We start from the raw sequence: 22324 nt of genomic DNA, 5'->3' as shown, positions 1-22324 counted from the left end.
GACTGTAATACCTTGCAGATGGTATTGCGTGTGTGTGCTGCACTGATAATAACTCCTAGCAGGAGCAGAAGGAGAGCGACCAAGAGAAAAGTCATGAACCACAGACTGTGCGGAGGCCAGTATGAAAAAAACAAATGGTAGAAATTGCACAGTGAGCACGGTTCCACAAGTGGAACTAAAGCACCCCTTGTCCGGAGGATCCCGGGGGTGGGGGTTGGTTTCAGGAGACACATGCGACCCGCCTCAGGGTCAGACACAGGGCTGCATGTTGAATCATTTTCTTGTTGAGAGTTTCTACACCTTCGGCCACGGGAGTGTAAGGCAATACCGGAGTGAGAAATTTGCAATGGTTTAAGTTAGTTTTTAAAGCTCCGTGCCAACATGAGGGGGAAAAAATGATGCTCTGCAGGAATGCACGTGGCAAACCAAGACAAATATTAGGCAGAAGCGGCTGCAGGGCGCTGTGTAATTTAGTGGCGTGTGGCTAAAAGTACACACTGGAAGTGTCACAGTTCTAGTGGCTATCATCTTTCTGTACCTGGCTGGGACAAGCTGACATCAAAATAGTCTCTCAGCTGCCAATGGGTAGTTTGTCACTGGTGTCACGAAGTATTTGATAGCTCTCTCAGTTTGATGATGGAGCAACCATATGTGCACTACATGCGAACTCGGATCAGGACCTCCTCTCAATTTATTCAAACTTTTTGGATGTTTTTTTTTTAAGTCATTTTGCCACACACTTGAGTTTTTTTTTTATTTTTTTATTTTTTTTTATAGAAGTCCAGTTTAAAGTTGACCAAAAGCCACATATGGGACCACAGCTGAATTTTTTGGCCTGCATGCAAAGAACTAAAATCAACCATCTAGTGAAACATTAGGGTGGCAGGATCATGCTGTGGGGATATTTTTCTTCTGCAAGAATAGGGAAGTTGGTCATGAATAATAGAAAGATAGATGGAGCTAAGCATAGAGAAATATTTCAGGTTTGCCATGTTTTAACAGCAGCTCCATCCATCTTTCAATCAAATCCAAAAACTGGTAAACTTCAAACAACAGCTCCCAATGGTTTTCTTAAATGCTCACACAGGTGGAAAATATGTTTTTAATGACCAATTTCAGGAGACAACTTGTTACTTTAAAATTTATTTAAGGTCATTACAGTAAAGAGGGGGAAGTACCAATGTGCATCACACTTTTCAGACTTGTTTGTAAAAAAAAAAAAAAGTAACTCATACATACTTATCACGTTAGTCTAGATTATGTTGATCTATGGCATAAAAGTCTATTAAAATATATTGAAGTTTGTGTTGTAAATGACTCATAGGGTATGAGGACTTTTCTCAGACACTTTAATTGAACGTGAAAAAATACTGACACTGCAGGAAACAATAAATGCCCTGTATTTTTAATGAAAATCTACTTCTGGATCAGATAATGCTGAAAGCTGTAACGTTTCTCAGAACAGGTCCTGCAGGGTAGGTTTAAGACGAGGCTGGAATTTCTTTCCTGAGTCAGGCTGCAAGGTGAATTGTTTGTTGCCTTTTAGTCAGCGCAGGAGTGCGCCTGGACTCGCCCCTCCCACCTCCCTGCTCCGCTCCGCTCCAGCTCTCCCTGTGCTCTCCAATAAAGCGCTTTTTGTCCAGGGGAGTCGGCACTTGAGCGCATTCCTTGACGTGGAGGCTGGTCTACCTCTCTCTGACTACTTGATGAAGACCGTTCTTGATAGCCCAGGTCAATACACGTCCACGGAAAGGAAAGAAAAGAAAAATACTTTTGTTTATTCTTGCGAGATCGTGCGCACACGGAAAACTACCAGCTTTGGAGTTAACATCGGTGAAGTGCTCTGTTTGGATACGGACACAAGCGCGACAGCGCTCTTACAGCTTCACCTCTACAAAGTTACGGGTAAGACTCTGCTGTATCTACCAATAAAATATGAACAATAAACTACTCTCGGGTCTTTAAGGCTGTATGTTGTGGACCAAGACGCGTAAATTAAGTGACGCGTAAAGCAGGACTGTGTAAAATATAATCAACGAACGAACAGGGATAAAATAAATTTTAACATGTCCGATTACGCATTTTTGACACGTGACTAGAGTTGTTATATTTTCGTCTTTAATTGCAACACCTTTAGCTTAAAAAAGGCAGCATAACTCACCAACATTGTTTTTTTGTGTTTGTTTTGTTTTGTTTTTCTAAGGCGCTCATTTTAACGTCACAAGATCTCTTATCAGAATTTTATTGAAATGCATCAAATGTTTCAACTCAAGGAAAACTAGGTTTACGTGAGGCTGCATGGACGCGCTGCTGCTGTACTGGGATGATAAGTTAGAGGATGCGGGTGCCTCTAATGCCTCAGGTCAACAATCGGTGACAAAAAAAAAGAAAAAAAAAAAGAACCGTGTTTTGTAACTGGACCAACCATAGCGTGTGCGCGGTGCACAAAAGTAGCCGTCGGGGCGGTAACGAGGCGGGCTGGCGTTGGACCGCAGGACGCCGTGCAGCACGCAGGGACCGAGCCGAGCGTCTAGACCGCACCGAGCCGTGCTCACCGCAGAGGACAGCTGTTTTTGGAACATGCAGCAGGGAGCGTCCCACTACATGAGAAGCTCAACGGGACACAATACGCATGATTTACATAGAAATGTGTTTGAATCTGGGGAGTTTTAAAAGGCAGAGCCGGTCAAAGGTTATACAGGCCCGAAGAATAAATTCTTTTTAGGGCTCCCTTTTTATATTCCAGCTCACTCTTAATTCTCTATGTACGGTTAACTAGCAACTCTGCAATGGACTGAAACCGACCCTTTACACTATATATCAAATAAACACAATTTAAATGAACATGCTTTCATTTTTTGGTCGATTTTCTAATTCTGTTATAATTCTATTAACTTTCCTAAGCGAAGATGATCAGAGCACTCCCATATGTTGCTCTGTAGGTAAACAGTTAATTCAACAAATTTAGGGGTCTGTCCATACTTCTGAAGCATATATTATTTATTATTATTTATTAAAGAAAATATACTTACAAGCTATCAAACTCTCAAATAAATGCTCCATGTTAGATTATAGCAAAAAAAGAGAAGAAAAAAACACAAAAATGGTATAGCAGATTTTTACCCAGGAATTTAAAGCAAACAAACAAAAAACCTAAGTGATTCAGAGATTAAGGTTACACACATTTCTCCATACTGACAAAATCTGACAAAAAGTTATTACTAAACATTAGTGTTATATCATGTTCATCTATTAATGAGCTGTGAAATGGTGCATAAAATGTGTAGAAATTATTAAAATAGCTTTAAAGTTCTATTAGTACCCTAGGCAGCCACAAAGTTTGCATTTACTTGTCATATATTAGTCAAAGAAACTGTAAGACTGGCATGGATTAAACTTCCCCCAGGGTGAATATTGTCCTTTTCAGGATATTACAGCACTGCTGAATAATAATAAACACTATTTCAAGCATGTCTTACAATAAGATTAACTTTTGGGCCAAGCTTCAGTCATAAAGCGATGAATTATGCCATTTTGCAACATTAAAAATATGCAACAACTACGACTGCCAGTGCTGCAATGATTCAATTACATCATAACTTTATAACTCCAAATATGCGCAAGTTACAGGGCTGCCAAAACGTATAAATGTTTGGACATTTAGCTGAAGGCGTTCCGGAACAAGTTGCTCGGATGCAAGTAATGGTAAACGCAGAAATCAGACAAATATCAGCTGCCTTAGCCAGGCGTGCGGCAGAGCTGCGAGCGACGGGGTCAAATTCCTGAAAGATTAAATCTCTGGGTGACCTTCTCCAGGTTTAAACCAACATCTACTGAAGCGACGTGACTCGACATGCTCAAACCGATCTCCGCTCAGGAGAGTAAAGATACAAGTAACAGTTCCATCTTTTTTCCTGCTCACTTTCCAAATAATGGTGCCAGTATAAACATGCACAGATCAAACTTGCCTTTGTTAGAATCATGACATCAGACAGAACAACAGGCAAGGTTAATGTCTTAATAGCTAAGAACAACTTTTTTTTTTTTTTTTTTAGTCTTGTATGGCCCCATAATGAGGCAAAGAAAACCGCCTCCATTTTCCTAGGGGCAAAAAACCCCAGACCTATCTACTCCAATAGCCCCTCTATTAACCCATCACTGGAGCTCGGCTTGTTTCATTGCCAAGTGCTCCATTGCAGGTAGTCATTATGTTGTAAAAAAAGCTCCTCTGTCATTGACAGTATGTAATGGTTGCAATCTGTTAATATATTAGGCTACCAGTCGTAGCGGAGCAGCCACAGGAGGCCAATTACTCCTGCACTAATGTGAAGAAATTTGAGGCTGCACATGGTGACAGCAGCAAAACAGAGGGCTGCTGGGCACTTTCTGATGTTGTAAATAACACAGAAGTGTGCCTGAACAGTCACTGTTGTGTTCTCAGACCGTTGTGTATGCTGATATTTTTGACCTCTCGGAGGTGAGAGACGAACCAAAAGTTCTCTGAGGGAGTAAAGAAAGAAAGAAAAAAAAAAAAAGATAATAGTTACTTTTGCACCTTTCTTGCGAGTATTTCAAAGTTTAGATCAAAGCTTGTCAAAACATTCGTACCACTCGTGTGTGTTGGTGTGAACATGAAGGAGAGAGGGCGTGCTGTGTGCACAATGAACGGGCTATTTTAGCTGCGTCTGTGTGTGTGGTCGGGAAGCAGACTGAGGAGAACAGGGACTCTGTCATAGAATCTGATTCGAACAATTAAGCACAGACCCGGCTTTCATGAAGTTTGTTACAGAGATGTTGAAACCACATTACTGCCGCCCGGTCCTGGACTGGTTGGCAACACTGGGTCAGTGAGAGAGTTATCTGGTATTCTTTTTTTTTTACAAAATCAAGGCTGGCATTTCGTTATCTGTGCCAAAGAGCTTGGGAGGGAAAGAGCGCTGATGTCTAAATCTGTCTAAATCTGCTGCGAACCACAATCATAACATTTCATTTGTTGTTTTTAAAAGCCGAACTAAAAGCAGGGTTCCTGTGCAGTCTGGAAAAAGTCAGGCTTTTGAGGCGTTTTCCAAGTTTGGAAGAGTACGGAAACATTTCATATCCCGATGTATATCCCATTATCTAAAAGTTGTATCCTCCATGCATTTATCCGTCTTACTTATTTGTGGTTGGAAAATGGAGTGTAATGAGAACTTTTTGGAAATTGTGGAAGAAAAACAGGTAGAAAACCCAATTTGTTAAAAGCCTTATCACAATGTTGTTTACATCCATGTCTTTCCCCAAACTTCCAGACTTTTCAGGGCTCAGTTTTGCACCAATTAGGGCGAGTGCCTGAAGCATTCGACCCTCAATATTAGAGGGATTAGAGGGTTAAAAGTCAGGTGCTGAGGCGAGGAGGCCTGGGGAAGGTAGAAGAGCGGGGCACGCTCTCAGAAAGCAGGGAGGGGGGAAGTCAAAAGGGCGGAAACCTGGAAAAAAAAACATGTTACAATTAGCAAGGAGGAAACTCAAGAAGAACAAATCCTTCTTATGTCAAAACTTGACGTGTTATTGTTCCTCTCCCCTCAGAGGTGGCACAGCAGGAGGGCCGTTGCCATCCCAGGAGCTTTTACTTATAAGAGGAGTTTTGAGTAAAACCCCTGAGCTTCAAAGGCCTCTCTGCCTCAAACATCAGTGCTGAACTAGCGGTATGTGGAGGCAAACCCCAGCCCATACGCCTGCCAAGCTAAATTGAAGAAGAGCTCGCCGATGCAGCCAAATGATGCGTTCAGAAGAACCACTTCAAAACCCTCGCATAAATATACACACACATGCGAAGGGATCTGAGGGCTTTGGAGTGGCCCGGTTTGAGCCCCAGAACCCCCCCCCCCCCCCCCCCTGAGGGCTTTGGAGTGGCCCGGTTTGAGCCCCAGAACCCCCCCACCCACACCCCCCCAAAATACCCGCTGCCCTCCACGTCCGCTTTCACACACACAGTCCCACACAAGCATGTCGAAGCAAACTCTAAAAGGTCTGCAGAATCAAGTCTGCTTGATTCTGCAGACCAGATAAGTACATCTGAAAAGTTCTAAATCAAGATGGAAAATCAGTGAAGATATCCCCCCACCCCCCGAGGAGAAAGAAAGATTCCAGAGGGACGTGAGGGAAAGAGTAAGGAGAACAAGGATGTTCATCTATAAAGAAATACACCACAAATTGCTGCATTTCAGCGCTGGTTTGTAAAAAAAAAAAAAAAAAAAAAAAAAAAGGAAAAAACGGAAGAAATAACTCTTAATCTAAGGTTGTAATTACTTCTGGCCTGCACTGTAATTAGGAGATGAGCCATGAACTAGATCTAACTAGGCAAAAGGAAAGCAAAGATCCAAGGCACAAACACACACCGACAGTGCCAGTGCAGCTATTGGCATCCCTGGGAAAGATGTGTTACATGTCTTTTATTGTGCAACATAATAGAAAAGTGTGACCTTGAATTTTAGTGCATGCATACAGAGGAGGTTTTTAACAAAATAACCACCTACTGTCCTGCACGTTTCAGGTGTTGGTCTGCTGCCACAGGCTTCTGCAGCATCTGATGGCATGTTGAGGAGGTAGTTCAATCATTTGAATTAAAGATGTTGGAGAAGAGACACATCTAACACATAAAAAGGCCCTTCTTTCACTGAGTTGGCTCGACCCTTTTGTTCTCTGGCTCACTCTTTTCTTAATGTCTATTTCAGTCGCAGCCAGGGCGGCAACAGATAGCACCGCTATCTGTTGCCGCTCTGTGAGTTACGCAGGCCAAGAGCGGGAATCTGTGCCCATCTGCTTGAATCTGAGCGGCAGCAAAGATCAGCCAGAATCCCAGTCGCTCAACGCTGCAAACAGCACAAGAACGGCGCAAGTCGCAACATGCAACTGGTAGGAAGTCGAGCGAGAAGGAGCCTCACAGCTTCTTGCATCTTAAGCAAAACAAAAAAAACTGTATCTGTGATTAGCTGATCTTGGTGCTGGGCTGCATAACCGGCCTGCTGTTGTCAGTGCTACAGCGGTTTCAGGAGCTTCATCTGAAAGAACGATGCAACGTTTTGGGTTTTGAGTTCCACTTCGAAAACAAAATATTTACTCTTCAGTCGAGGAATCATCTGAGAGGCAGCGACCTCAAAAATCTAACCACAGAAGCGTCAGGACACACGCTTTTCCCCCGATTCAGAAGCTACACGCACAACTTGTCTGCACAAGCGTGCATCGGTACCTCTACCTGTGTGGGTTTTTATGCAAAGAAGTATTAGTGAAAGAACAGGGCTTCTGTGTGGTGTTGCAAAACACACCATGCATCAAACAACAACTAGTTTCACAAGTAAATACACTGACGCATGCCATGCAAACTAATGTGCAAGTATCTGTTCCACAAACAGTTATAGTAAAGTTTGTTGCATATTTTTAAAACCTGACTCAGATCAAATGTCTATGCATTACGGTTTACAAGCCACTGCTTACTAGAAACACAATAGTAAAGTAAATACTGTAAAATATGAATAAAGGTCACCTGTCATAGTTGGTAAAAGTGGAGGAAAGATCAAATACCGCATGCATAATATATACTGATACTTGGCTTTAAACAGCTTAAAATATTTTCCAAAAATTGGTATGAATGTAGGTTTTTTTTTCTTTTTTTTGTCCAATCTTCATCCACTAATAGAAAATTACAAGAGGAGATGAATATATCGAATCTGATCAGGATTTTTTTTTTTTCTGGGCAGTTTCTATTTCCAGCTTTGTTTGAGGTGTGATCTGCTGATTTTATGGTAAAGACTTTAGATAAAAAGAGAAAACAATAGAACGCAAGATCGTTGATAGAGATAGAGGTCCCTTGTCTTTATCTGATTTAACTAAAAAAAAAAAGTTCACCACAGTACAAACAGCTGCTAGAGGTGGATTTAGATAAAAAAAATAGTGGGATTTTTTAGGTTTACCGTTTTTACGGAACAGAAGTAGAAACTCATCCATTCATGTTAGTATTATCTTAGACCAGCTTCCCTGCTGCCACCATTATATTTGATGGAGCGGTGTGTTTAGTTTCTTCTGTACTTGACCGGCTGATCTCCAGTCAGAGCTGACTGACTGAGTCATACATCCATAGGAAATTTTATTTTTAAGAACCAAATCAGATTTACTGTTCATATTGTTCATCTTTATGTATAAAAAGCTGCATTAACACATACTATATTTCATGTTATAACATCACAGATAAGGAGAGAATTTGTAAAAGATAAATACATTGTGGCCAGTGCTGAGTTTCAGCAGCAGAGGCAAATAAACATGTATGAAGCAATAAAAAAATATACATATGCAAACTGCAGATAAATGTCTCCGCTCAAACTTGTTCAACTACCCTGGTAAAAAACCAAAAGAACACACTGTATGAGGGCATGCAGTTTAAATTAACAGATGGGAGACGATGGGCTGATGAAGCTAAGACAAGGAGTTGACAGATGCAATAGGCGAGCAGTCGACCCGCATTCTTGCCTCCCTTCCTGTGCTCCGTCACACTGTTGTGTTGCCACATGGTCGGCCCGCTCAGCATGCTCCTGCACACAGCTGGAATTTAACCAATTAGCAGCAGCAAAACTTCCTGTTTCGCTTGTGGGCTATTAACAGTGCATGACAGAGGGGCTGGTTTCGAGCTAAGTAGAGCCGGTTGTACATGGTAAAGGTGATTTGATTAACAGATCCAACTGTTTTATTTCCAGGTGGAAAAAAAAAAAAGCAACTGAAGTAGAAGTAGAAGAAGTAGAAGAAGAAGAAGAAGCGGGGAGTAGGGGTAGAAGAGGAAGCATCGTGACTGGGTAAGTGAATCTGGCAGCTTTTACTACAAAAGTGTCCATATAAATAAGAAGTGGCCAGCTGCTATAATACAAACACATGGTTAAGATCAGGAACGCTGTATATTATTACAGAGGGGGGGAAAAAAAGCTCGACTTCATAAATAATGTAGGATTTCTGATGTGGTTATATTAATAGGCACTTGGAATATTTGAATCCAGAATCCCAAACAAGCCACTGTTGGCGGTCTTTAGCGCGTTAACTCTAACACCCTGCTTCCTCAAGAGGCCTTTTCACTCTGAGCCTGTTAACAAAGACTGGCAGGAGAACAAGAGCAGCTCTCTTACCAAGCTCACAGCATTTCAGTGACACAAGGAGGCTGTGTAGGAAACGTACGTTAGTTTGTTTCTTTTCTGAACTTAAGGAAATGTTGCAGTTCCTTTTCCCTTTGCCACCATCATTTCATTCCTAAATGTAGGCAGTTTATCCATTCCTACTTCCCTTTCATACATATTTAAAACAATTTCATGCTCATGTATTGCATCTGTTTCTCTTTGTAGGCACGCAAATGCTCAAATTTAACAAATGATTGAGTTATCTGAGTATTTTCTGAGAATGACTCTTGCACAACGTGACGGATAAGGACCTTCATGAGGATCCCGTTGAAGTCAAAGTGACAATTCCTTACTGGAAACAATGACCAGTCTGAAACACTCCATGCCAGATAACTAAATTTAATACCCAAAAATATCAGGCACTGAAGTTCTAAGGACAAATTATCTTATCAATAGGCTCCACAGTTTTCCAAAACAGTCTAAGTGACTTTCAACTTTTAAAATGACATTCACAGTAGATGAGAAATCATAAAGGCTGCCGCAGCTACCTCGGTCTAAAGCAAGCTGCACAGAGAGCAGCTGAAACACTACTGATAATGTTCATGAGGTTTAAATTTTAAATTGGTTTTGGGGAATATTTTTTTTTAAATTCACTTGCACTATACTGTCCCAGTAATTGGATGTCAGTACACAACTTGTCCCCTGTTCACCTTGCGAACCTTTTCCTGACCCTTCACCCTCCGTCCTGCCTCTGTGCTGTTCCAGTTTTCAAAGAGCTGTGACGGGGACTGTGTGGGCTTGTAAAGCCAAACCCACATGAACACAGTCTCCCTGGAACTCTGGACGCACATCGCCACTCCTGCTAATTGCCTCCCTTGCTCATCCTCGCCCACCTCCTTCTCTTCCCGTCTGATCCCCATCTTATAGGCAGAGAAAGACGCAGCAGTGAAGTATTGATTTCTGGCCGTAACTGCCACATTCCACATCCTGTTTTTTTTTTGTGTTTTTTTTTTAATCTTGCTGTAAATTATTTGCAACTCGCACATGCCTCAGTATCAACACCGAGCCTATTTCTGCCTTCGGAGTTTTACCATCAAAAGCTTGCCTTGAATTACAACGCGTGTTGACAAACCCTGCGCATCTTTTACTCATCGTTTTCCAGATGCACGCCTGTATTCCTGCATGCGTCTGCAACGGTTTCACAACATGTTGAAATACGAGTGAATGTGACCGAGCTGCAGCTTCTTATCAATGCTCACCACTACAAGCGCATTAGGATATCATTGTGGGTTAATAAAGTTACTATTTCAACCGGCAGACAAACACTCAAGAGCAAACAAGGGTGTTCCATACGGTAACTCTACCGCATGCTTAAGCAAACTCTGTCACATCAAAGCTCTGAGCCCAATCACACGTGTGTGAGCAAATATTAGAGAGTACACGTTGTTGTGTGTTTTTGACCCAGGAATCTGCTCCGATCACCTGAAGAGATGTATGAAGGGACCTGTTGATTTGGAGCAAACAAACTGCTCCTTTTGCCGACAAAAGTTACTATTCAGTTCCAACAAAGCACTCATTTGTATCTTCTGTCTGAAAGTACGATAAACATGTCATGTGTAAAGAACAGATCTGGGTCATGAACCACACAAAGGGCCATTATGTCTCTTAGTTTCCTTTATACTTTTAACATTTGGTATTCAAACCGTATTGGATCTATTTGGTCTGCCTAAAATACAATTGGAGAACATTGTTAACACATATAAAATGACTGTTGGTGGCTTATTTTCTTTATGCCAGATTCGAGGAGGTGTAAAAGGTCAGCACTAAGGAGTTTAAACATCTGCGGATCTCACCTGTTTGGGTGATTGTTGCGCTCAAACCGTCTCTAAATCAAATCTTAAATTGTTTGCTCTGATTTGTGTTCGTTATTTGGATGTGACCTCTAAGCTTTGATTGCACATTTCCCTTACGCTGTATGGTTGACCAACGAACCAGCATATTTGATTAAAACAACAAAGAAATGAGAGTTTTGGTTCATAGGGTGACAGAGTGTACCTGAGGCCATGAAGGAGAAGCCTGTCCATGTTAGGAGTCGGGAGGGAAACTGTACCGCCTGACTGCTGCCTTTTCCAACCTCCAACCTCCCCCAGTGCTGGAGCAGCACCAATGCAGGCAACAGTTTCACAATAAATTCCTTTGTGACACTGTAATCTGCACCAGTGATCTCCAGTTCACATTTATCTTGTGTGTATGGCACATGTCTGTTTTTTTTTTTTGTTTTTTTTTTTCATTATTTGTTAAAGAGAAGAAAAAAAACTCCGGGGCAGATTGACAAAAATCTCAAACAGTGGGTTCTTAGAGCAGGAGAAGTATTGTGAGGTGGATTTAATGCCTCTCTGTAGCTTTGTCTGTCATATACTCAATATGTACGTGTCAGTGGCAACTACAGGTCAATACTGAATAGTCAACAAATCTGAAATCAGCTCAAAGATGTTCAATGCTTGGGATGTAGTTTTATAATCTTACACTTCCTTAAAGTTCTAATTTCTGACATTTCAGCTGTGTTCCCTGGTCTATTTGTTTACCAATACTCTTTAAGAAACCTCCTAGGTCTTCACAGAACAGCTTGATTTATACTGAGGTTAAGTTAAACATAAGTGGGTTTTATTTAAGAGTATCAGCATCACACTTTTGAGATTTTCATTTATAAGAAATTAATAATTATATACTACTTTGGTGGTGAAATTTGACTGTTGTTCTCTAAACAAGTGCAAACTTGTAGTTTCTCCCCAAGACTGCAAAGCCTCACAAAGTGAACAAGCAGCCATGTGCCCAACATTACTGATTACCATCACACTACTTTTGAACTCCCCTGAAATTTTAAACCCTCACAGGGTAGATATGGCAGGTGGAGAAGGCCTGCCTGCCTTCATCGGATTCCAGTCATACTCGTCATGAACAAACCAATACCGAAAATGTTTTTTTAAAAAAAAGCTTTGAGCAGAGGCGTTAAGCAAGAATGGGACAAAACAGGATGTTTTAGTGCTTCTAGACAACCAGCTTAAACAAATGTGACATGTTGGTATCCGGAGTACACACTCGGATAAGGCAGACAGCGTGTTTGAATACAGCGAGAATATGACTCAGACATGCTGACAGACAGGTAAAGAGGCAAAGGGATAATTTTCCTCAGTGAGTACGTGTGGCATTGTTTGTTTAACAATGGCCGGGCTGCCAGTCATTCACTGTTTTAAGCCTGACTGAGTCACACAGCGTCCAACTCTTTATTGATCCTTTACATGTTGATTTTAAACAAAGAGGGGCAGGGGGGGTCAAAATAAAGTTGCACAAATAGACATAACTCCATCCTGCATCTTTTCATTGTTATTATGATTAATGTGGAAGTCCTGTCCTGTTTGTAGTGGTTGTACAGAAACCCAGTAATAGGAAACTACATAGCATGAGAAGTATGCATGGTGTGCACAGGTAGAAAGGCATCATAATAGCCAGGAGACAAACTAGCGTTATGCAGATGGAATGAATGTCACTCAGGAAGGATGACTGTCAGCATGTGAATGTAACTGTAGTCTTGTGGCTGACTGAACTAACTGGTCCTTCCAGCTTCCTCAAACAAAAAAACAAGCACAAAACACAAAGAATTTCCTTCTTCAAACTTGGTTCTTCTTAGAAGCTTTAATCAACCCAATTCAACTGTGGCCAAGCTTGTGTTACATGTCTGCACCAGCGTGGCAGAGCACTCTGGAACATGCTGCCAACACGAACAATAAGGTTTTGATGGTGACCGGACGAATGGAAAACGAAAGCAAAAGGCCAAAGTCTGGAAAGGGTCCACATTCGTCACAACCAGCCCCTGCTTACACGGTTTCCTGGTGATGTGAAGCTTTTGGCCTGAGCAGGCTGTGACCTCTGCAATGCTGCGGTTTGTTATTGTGTCTGACACAAAAGGATGAATAAGAGACGCGAGGCACAGGACTAACAAAAGCTGTGGGTGTAAAACACCACTTTGAGAAAGCGGATCAAAGGACAGGTTGTCAGTGGTGCGCTGGAATCCTGTGTCCTCTGTGTAACGTGAGCGCCTTGTGGCGAAGGTCTTCAGCAGATGTGCAGAGCCGCGAGACAAAAGCAACCGCGAGTTGCTGTCTTCAGAGGGTCACAGGGCAGGAGACGATGACGAAAGACTCGTGTCGTGACCGAGGGGAAACAAGTGGACAGTGTGTCTGGCCTCAGCCGGAGTCTGTGTTTATTTAAAAAGCAAAAAAATCTGATCTAGCGTCTACTAAACCATATGTCCTTTAGCAATAAAACAAAAAGGAAATGATCCACGTTTCCGTTTGGAGCGCACACAACATGACCTCTGCGCTCCAAAGTCTCAGAGGAGGCAGACGCAGACTCCACAAGTGCTCTCTTGCAGACGAGACTCTGCCACCAACCTCCTCTGGTTTCCTCCTCGGGCTTTTCGGACCTGGCCGTATCATGTAGTCAGACACACTCCAGAGGGTTTGGGGTTTCACATCTCCACTGGAGGAGCAGAGAAAAAAAGGCACCTGTCGAGACGAGGCGCAGGTATATGATCGTAACTGGAGCTGGGCGTGCGACTCTGTCCAACAGAGGATGTTAACTGTGTTGTGTGGGTCAGCGTTGCAACAAAGGTTGTTGGATAGAGCGCAGAAGTGGAAACACTAATCTGAGCCTAACCTCTGACCCTGAGGAGTTGCTCCATGTCTCACAAGCTTATGGGCTTTGTCATCCTTTGGACTGATGCTATCTGGCTGTTGAACGACTGTTTGGCTTTTGGGTCTCGTTTGTAATTTTATAGCAGTTGAGAGCGAGCTAAAATGTAAACCACTCACATCAAACTCTACATCAAACACGGAGGTGCCCTGAGTTCTCATTTGGTGCAGCAAATGCATCCCGATCTTGGGATTTTTACCGTGAGTCTACCCTCACATTAACCCTGCGCTTGTATATTATGCTCTCTTTCAAGTCCTCCAGCTGTATGCTCGAATGGTATTGCTTCACACTGTTCTTAAAACAGTTCCAAATCGTAAATCTTAAGATGAAAAGGACTTACAAACTATGTCGAAAAGTGGAAAATGAGTAAAATTGTAAAAAAAAAAGAAAAAAAAAGAAAAAAGGCAAAAAAAAAGAAAAAAAAAGAAAAAAGGCCTTGAAAAGTATCCATACCTCTAACTTTCACATATTTTGCTTCAAGAAGAATCACGGTGGGTCCAGCGTTTTGCTGTGTGGGGCTTTTCTTCAGCAAAGACAGGAAACTGCTCATATGGAAAAGTTGAAACTATAAGTGTCTACTTTAAAGGTGCTCTACTAAGATGACTTAGATAACTAAACTCTTTGATCTGCATGCAAAATCATATATGTGGGGAAAAAATCAACACTGCACATGTTGAAACATGGCGAAGCATGGGGGTGGCTGCATCATGGTGTGGGGATGCTTTTATTCAGCAGATAATGGGAAGCAGGTCAGCAACGAAAAGCCAGGCTACATTTTCATTCTTAAAAAAAAATTGCAATCGTGAACTGCTTTATGTTGGACCAGCACAGGGAACCCCAGTAAAATAAGATTTAAGCGTTATACCTTGCAAAAGTATTCAAGGGGTATACATACCCAATAAAGACATGCTTAAGTTGTTTTTGAAGCTAAATCTTATCTTGGGATCAGACTGAAATCTGTTGTTTGTGCACATTGTGGAAAAACTGGAGGCCTTAATCCCAGTCCAACCTCTACAGATCGCAGCGATCAGAGGGGCTTCGGGATGAGCATGCTCAGTGACATTTTTAAGTGTGACTATTACTATGCCGATAGTAAAGTGTCATTTTTGTTCCTGTTACTTGATAGAGCTTGATGCAAAGTTATGCTGGTGAACACATATTTAGAGATCTTTTTTCCGTTTAATTACATGGTTGCTGTCTGGTCGTCTTTACAAGCATAGAATTGAAAGTCAGTTTTTTTTCCCCCAACTTCAGTTATTCTGAGCATCTCATCTTTCCATGGGGTAACATTATCTAACACAGTTTGACATGTACAACCAGAAATAAAGCACTACATAAGAGACACATCAGTCTCTGTGCATCAGCAGTCCGACATTTTTACATGTATATATGTGCTAAAAGTGTCGGTTCTATTCTCCCTCATGTTGCTTCTCAAGTGATCTTTTTTCAACTCGGATACCGTTGCTTCACCTTTCTAATTCTCCCTTCGCCCTTTTGTCATGTTGACGGATAACTCTGCTTGATTGTGGATAACAGAATCCATCTGGTTGCAAAGACGTTGCTGGAGGTGAAAGGGGACAGAGACCACGTAGGTCCTCCACATAATGCACATACCACAAGCTGTTTTCCTGTGAAAAGATAAGGTCACCGAAATAAAAAGTCTCTTTGATGGGAGTATCTAGTCTGCTGTGCGCAGCCTTATCCAGAACTGTCAGCCAGCATCATTCGCTCGTTTCGTCTCTGGCCCAACTTGTCCACACATTGTCGTTAGCCTTCAGCCCTAAAGACAGGGACTCTTGACCCTATGGGCTGCTGGGATTTAATTGCTGAAGCCCACTTCACCATTCTAAAGTCAGACCTTATTGAATTTGAGGCCCCGCTGACAGAAACCTGCTCTTATCTCTGCTGGATAATAAGGGAGCTATAGGAGAGGGGAAATGTGATTATCCCTTATGCCTCTTCAGTTTTCCAAAGTGCTGAATTATGTTTGTCACTTTGAGCAACACAAAGTTCACATGCTCCGTAATTCGGAGTTTTGCCACATTTTCAGGCCCTTGTGTTGCTTCACATGTTCACCTGCCAACAAGTTTTTCTTCTGATAAAACCAAACAATGTCAGATTCACAAGCAGATTTTAATGGATCTGCAATGAATCCAATCCTTTGTTTATAAACCCCCAAAAAGCTTCCTGCAAATCTTAAAAAGCCAACCACAGAGCCAAGATCACTTTTTTCCCCCCAAACTGCCTGCCTCAGGAATGTTTCAAGTGCACAGGGGAGAGAAAAGGAAATTACAAGTCGAGAAAGGAGGACGACAAGTCAGGAGGGGGGCATTCCTCCACTATGTGCGGGATTACAACTTGCCTTTCTACTATCTCTCTCTGCACCTCCTCTCACAGCAATCACTCACCGCAGCAGCAACGTCCCAGCTGCGCCGTATCTGAGCTGCCGATCAGCACAGGCCTGCTGCAGCCAAAGAGAAAAGACAACAGCAGAATCTAACCTTTCAAGTTCCAGTTTATCTGCGATCGGGCCGAATCCCTCCCCGTCCACCTCTGCCACAGTTCCTCCTCCGCTGGGTTTGATCAGATGTGCCTGGCCCAGTTTGGAGTGAGGCACACTCAAATAAACATTTTATCCCCGAGGAAGCAGTGGTAGAAATACCACAGTGATTATTTTTAAGGGAAATATTCTCGGTTTTATCCTTGTGGTGCTTTTGCTTTTCTAAAGCTGCTTGATGTTGCTGTGTATTCTGGCTCTGGACACTTTCCTTTTGCCCAGAATATTGGTAAAGTTTTTGCTTTTAGTTCTTAGAAAACAAGCATCCCCTCTAGCTACTGTTTGATTCTCCCTGCCCACCTGCCTTCTGGTTATCTTTTGAGATCTCTTAATTTCCATAAAATCAATAAATTATTGATTATATCATTGTACTGGAAACCTTTAGATTCAGTCTGGTGACAAGTGAGGTTTGAATTAAGTTTTTATAGCAAAAACAACTTTAATTCTCAAAACAAACAAATAAAATGCTGCTACTTTAGACTGTTTCTGAGCTACTCACTCTGAAACACGACTATTATAGAACTCTGTTTAACACAAACCCCTGCAGGCCCCCCGAGTGGAAATTATAGGTTAACTGCAACCCTTCACCTCTGCTGCTCATTCATTTGTAGCCAGCAGCGAGCTGTTGCCATCAGATGCTGTCATTACTTTTTCAACAAGGTTTTCCATAAACAAATCTAAGTCTGAGTGGAGTTTTTATACAGTTGCTGTGCAGAACTGGAAAGGGCTTTCCTGCTGTTTGTAGCTGGTGACTCTAAACCGATATAGATACACACCACACTTTTCAGACTTTCTTTGGGAAAAAAAAACAAAAAAAAAAAAAACATTTAAATTATAATTACATATTTTTCCTTCCACTCTACAACTGTTTGCTACTTGGTATTGGTCTAAGACTAAAAAGTACAACTGGAACAGATTTTGTTTTGGTGCAACAGGACAAAATATAAAAAAGACCCAGCAAATCAGAATCCAACTACAGCAACATGCCATCATTTTATAGATTTTTTTTATTTCAATGTTAAATTGTTCTCTGTACAAACAAGATACATGAAAAAGATACACCAAACCTTACATTAGTTTTTTTTCAATACTTAACAGAATAAAGAAACAAAATTGAGAATAATCTCGTCTAAATTAGCTGACTTGCACCTCATGAGGAATTTCCATGAAGTATTAACATGATTCTGAAGTAATTATTTACATATGGAAATGGAAATGAAACAGTTGCCACATAAAAAGAGGGATGGATAAACATTTCCTTTAAAATTTCTGGTGAAATAGGTTGCATCAGTCGTGAGAACACAATGTTCTGAATGTACTCTGTATAAGATTCTTGGTTCCAAAAGTTGGGTACTATTGAGGTGTTTGGCAAAGTATTTGTGCAGGCAAAGTCTGCACAAAGACACTTTGTGCACAAAGACACTTTGTGCAGGCAACAACTGCAATTTATAAAAGCCTGACAAATTACCTATAGCGTTCAAACTGTAAAATATACAACATATCATAAATGTAACTACATAGGTTTGGAAATGAAGTCCTTATTCTTAAAAAAAATTTGAGTTGGGATAGGAAGGTTTAGACTCACTTTGGGGCAATAAAGCAAAAGTGCATTTAATTATCTTTTCCTTTTACTTCTGGGCAATATTCAGCAGATACATGTTGCTTCTTCCCGCATGCTTGTCTCACTTGATAGCATTGGATGATAAATGGCTACACAGACTTGTCTGAAACTGGTTTCTTCTTTATCCCCCCCCTCATTCCTATTCCCCTCTCCTTTCCATCATCCTTTGAAGTAGCGTGCTGACACTCCACTTCAGCAGTTGTTTAAATAAGTTTGGACTCAGGTGAAATGGCTTAAAGCATGGGAATATATCCGTTTTAAAATCTATTCATCTTTATCACTATATTTCAACTCTTAATGTTGTAGAAGCACTTGTTTGGCAACTATCACAGGCTGTCAGTCTGGATGACACAGAAAATGTTTATCTTGCACCTATATGTGGGAAGGCAGTTCTAGATTATCAGCTCTTCTTCATGTGTAGTAGGATACAAATGAATCATCGGCAGATGCTTTGCTACATGCAGCACGACATTCATGCAGCCGCTCAAAAGTGACTTTGTATGACGAGGCAAAACTGGAGTGAACAGAATGTTAATTGTTACTTTTACCAGTTTCACAGATTCTTGAGGTTTAGAGAAATAAACTAAGTTAAGAAAAGTATACATGTAATTTTTGACTTAGACCAGTGTCAGCATGGACAAGAATCAGTGTTGTGCTTCTGAATCCAAAAGCAGAAATCACAAGGCTCTATTCTTGGAGTCAGAAGTCTTTGATTATGGTCCTAAAATGCAAGGTTTTTAGTACTCAGTGTGGACTAAATTAAACTTGCCTTTGCCTAATTACAAAGTTATGGTGAGGCTTTCTTTATCTTTCTTTTATGCAGAATATTTCTAAGAACCCAACTGTTAACTGTGTTTGTTTTTCTTGTCTTAGGTAAAGCATGGCCCAAGAGAGATTCTGCACCATGAAGGTCTTTCTCAGTCCATTGATGTCCCTTCTGCTCCTCCTCATCCTTCCTGACGGCCTCCTTTCCAGCAACTGTCCACAGGATTGCTTGTGCTCCAATCCAGGGAACATTTTATGCTCCCGAAGACGCTCCTCTACCATTCCTGGCAAATTGGACTCATCAACCAAAAACCTCTTCCTGTTTGCAAATGGGATTGAAGGCATTGCAGCTGAGGACTTCAATGGACTACTTAACTTGGAAATGCTGGATCTGAGTCAAAACAAACTTACTGATCTTCCTGAAAGAGTGTTTGAGCCATTGAGCTCTTTAAAAAATCTGGACTTGTCATCCAACCAGATCACCTACATTTCAGAAAAATGCTTCCATGGAATGCCGCAGCTGGAGCGCCTTTATTTGTACAGCAATCATATAGAAAAGATCCATCCAGCTGCATTTAATGGCTTGGAGAACCTTCTGGAACTCAAATTGCAAGGTAATGCGCTGACAACTCTGCCCCTCCTCTCATTACCCAAACTACTACTGCTGGATCTGCGTTTTAATGTCTTGCCCTCGTTAAATACTTCCAAGCTTCAGACCCCCAACCTGGAGTCACTCAGACTTGGTGGTGTTGGACTTACCAGCCTAAATAATGAGCTTATAAGAAATTTAAAGAATCTTCATGAATTGGACATTTCAGAAAACAAACTCGAGTCTTTCCCCTCAGCACTAAAAGAGACACCTGGGCTGTTTCATCTTAATCTTGCTGGCAACCCAATGGGCCCTCCAAAGATTGAGGACCTGCAAAACCTTGGTGAGTTAACAGAGTTGGACATAAGCAGTCTCAGTATACAAGGTCTTCCTGAGGAGTTTTCCCAGCTCTTCCCCCATTTAGAAAAACTAGCAATTGCCGAAAATCCCTTCAACTGTCTTTGCAACCTAGCATGGTTCCCAAGATGGCTTAGAGCGCAGAGCATCACCCTGGAGAGAACAGAGGAGACACGCTGTCATTTTCCACCCATCAGTGCTGGAAAAGTATTAAAAAGACTGGAAACAAGGGATTTTGGCTGCCCAACCACAACTGCAATGACAACTACTACTGTCAAAACTACAACTACCACCCTGCCTGCTCCTGTTACCACATTACCAACTACTACCAGACCTATCCAAGTCCCCAGAGCCAGTGAAAAGACACCTAGCAAAGGTGGTGATGTTCCTCTGCCTTCTGTCCCTGCATCTCCAAGCAGCAGCAGTATTGACCTAGTTGAAGAAAAGCAGTTCTGTCCCAAATATCCTTGTCTCAATGGAGGCACTTGTCAGTGGACTCTCCGTGGTTCATTTGTTTGTGCCTGTCCAGATGGCACATCTGGACAATTCTGTGAAATCCAGAGCCGCTCTTCAACTTATCCAACTGAAGCTGTTCCATCCAAGTCCACCATCGTCACAAAGACACCAGACATCACTTCGCATCAAGCAACGGCCACATCAATTCTGATAGATCTTCACCGCTATGTTAAAATGCGTCCTCACATCCGTGGAATCCGTCTGACCTACAGAAACCTCTCTGGGCCGGACCGCAGACCAATTCCACTCAACCTTCCAATAACATTCCAAGAGTATACACTTCGAGGTTTGAAACCCAATTCCACCTACAACGTGTGTGTCAGTCCTATAGGTGCTGCGAGCGATGCTGAGAGTGTTTGCACTCAGGCTCATACTAAACCTGGATCTTCTGGCACCGGTGCACAAATTGACACCAGTGCATATGCAGGCACTGTGCTTGTGCCTGCATATGCCATCATGATACTGTTGTTCCTCATAGCGATAGCAGTGGCAATGGTTTTCTTTCTTCGGAGAAGGAGAGCCAAGACCCACCTGGATCTAGATTGTGAACCCTCCCAGTTGGGGATGGATGGAGTTAAAGCCGGTTTGGATAATGGAGCTCTGTTTCACAAGCAGCCACAACTTATGATGCCTGAACCTTCTGTCCAAACAAGTAGTATGGAGTATGAGGTGTTATTAATACAAGATCATTGTTCATCAAATAACAATATGCCCATGCACAAGCCTTCTTACTTTTGACAGCAGGCCTTGATGACTTATTTCTAAAAGAGAGTTGTATTTCCTCTGCCGTGTCCTGCCAAGTGGAATAATCAGAACACATAGAGCAAGGTCTGCTGGTTGAAAGTGGAGGACGCAGAACCAGGCAACTAATCAGCAAAAAAGAAGCTGGACTTACTATCAACTCACTGCTCTATGGTTGTCCAAGAAGAGACTGAAACATGGGAACACTTTATGCTTGGACTTTAGAACGCACTTATGGTGTTTCTATGATGAATGCTACAATGTCCATCAACCAACATGCTGTGATGCTGAGACTATTGGTTTTGGCTGCAATTTAGGGGTTGGGACACTTAAAAAGCTCATGCACTCCTCTATGTGCGCTGCATGTGCACTGAAATGAGCTTGTACTGCCGTTCCCCATCACAGAAAGCAGCATGAACAGTCTCAGTAGTTGGTTTTGAGGCGTAGTGCAAACTCTTCAGTACTTACCAGAAGGAATCAGTGTATGCTGTGAATGATCTTTTAACCCACCAAATGAAGTTGTACAGAGAAAATAACTGATGCTTGTATTGCTTTATTTGGATGAAATTGTTTTATAAACATGTTTTTTTTTTTAAATACTTGTATTTTTTTATTGTTGTTAAATATTGTGATGTTAAAACCTCTCATAACCCTCCCCCTTGCACCCTCAACTCACTTCTTGTGACTAACAGACAAAAAACATCAGATTAAAATCTTTGAAGATTAAAACTCATTTGGTGCCAGTAAAGTCAGTCATAGGGTTTTACCCCCAGAATATCAGACAGTCTGAGTAGATGGGAGTCTGGAACAGATCAAGACTAAATCCCCCCCATTATAAAGAGAAAGAGAGAAGCAGGATTACAACAAGGTACAGAGGAGAGGAAAGGACTGAAGTTCTTGTAATTCTATGTTCAATGCACTGTTTTTAAACAGCTATACCATTTATTTTGCTGAAAATTCATCACATAAGTCTCCGGCGACTATTTATTGTTTATGTCTCATTTTAAGGTAACTCAGCTATTTGTTTAAGACAACTTCAGTGCAACGCAGTTCATGGTCTGGTGGTAAAATGAGCAAAGCAAACAGTTCACATGTACCATGTTTCGTATGAGTAAAAATAGCATGCCCGATGGCGTGATAGGAGCTGTTACCTTTTGACAGGGGAGACACTAGCTTTGCATGCTTGCATCTAGCCACACTATGCAAACGTCATTTGGTGTCCACACTGTTTGAGAAGAAAATGAGATTTGCAGAGATCCACTGGAAGATCATCAAAAAGACCCAGAGAGAGC

General features: G+C 41.7%; 2 protein-coding genes across 3 annotated transcripts in view; one reads left to right on the top strand and one right to left on the bottom strand.

Moving 5' to 3' along the window:
- Positions 1–22324, bottom strand: part of LOC103141000 (mitochondrial import inner membrane translocase subunit TIM16-like) — a 112051-nt gene that overhangs the window by 30468 nt on the left and 59259 nt on the right. The gene's annotated exons all lie outside the window — the stretch shown is intronic.
- Positions 1591–22263, top strand: vasnb (vasorin b). The gene is made up of 3 exons (XM_007556391.2): positions 1591–1905; positions 8727–8822; positions 18938–22263. Exon 3 carries the CDS (start codon positions 18945–18947, stop codon positions 21027–21029), a length of 2085 nt encoding a protein of 694 aa, XP_007556453.1. The 5' UTR covers positions 1591–1905; positions 8727–8822; positions 18938–18944; the 3' UTR covers positions 21030–22263.

Source organism: Poecilia formosa, unplaced genomic scaffold (genome assembly GCF_000485575.1).
Source record: "Poecilia formosa unplaced genomic scaffold, Poecilia_formosa-5.1.2 Scaffold78, whole genome shotgun sequence".
Lineage (NCBI taxonomy): Eukaryota > Metazoa > Chordata > Actinopteri > Cyprinodontiformes > Poeciliidae > Poecilia > Poecilia formosa.
Note: the sequence above shows the minus strand (reverse complement) of the source record. Positions and strands in the feature narration are given on the sequence as shown.

Coding starts and splice junctions, on each gene's coding strand:
- vasnb (XM_007556391.2), top strand. CDS start 18,945: ATGGCCCAAGAGAGATTCTGCACCATGAAGGTCTTTCTCAGTCCATTG.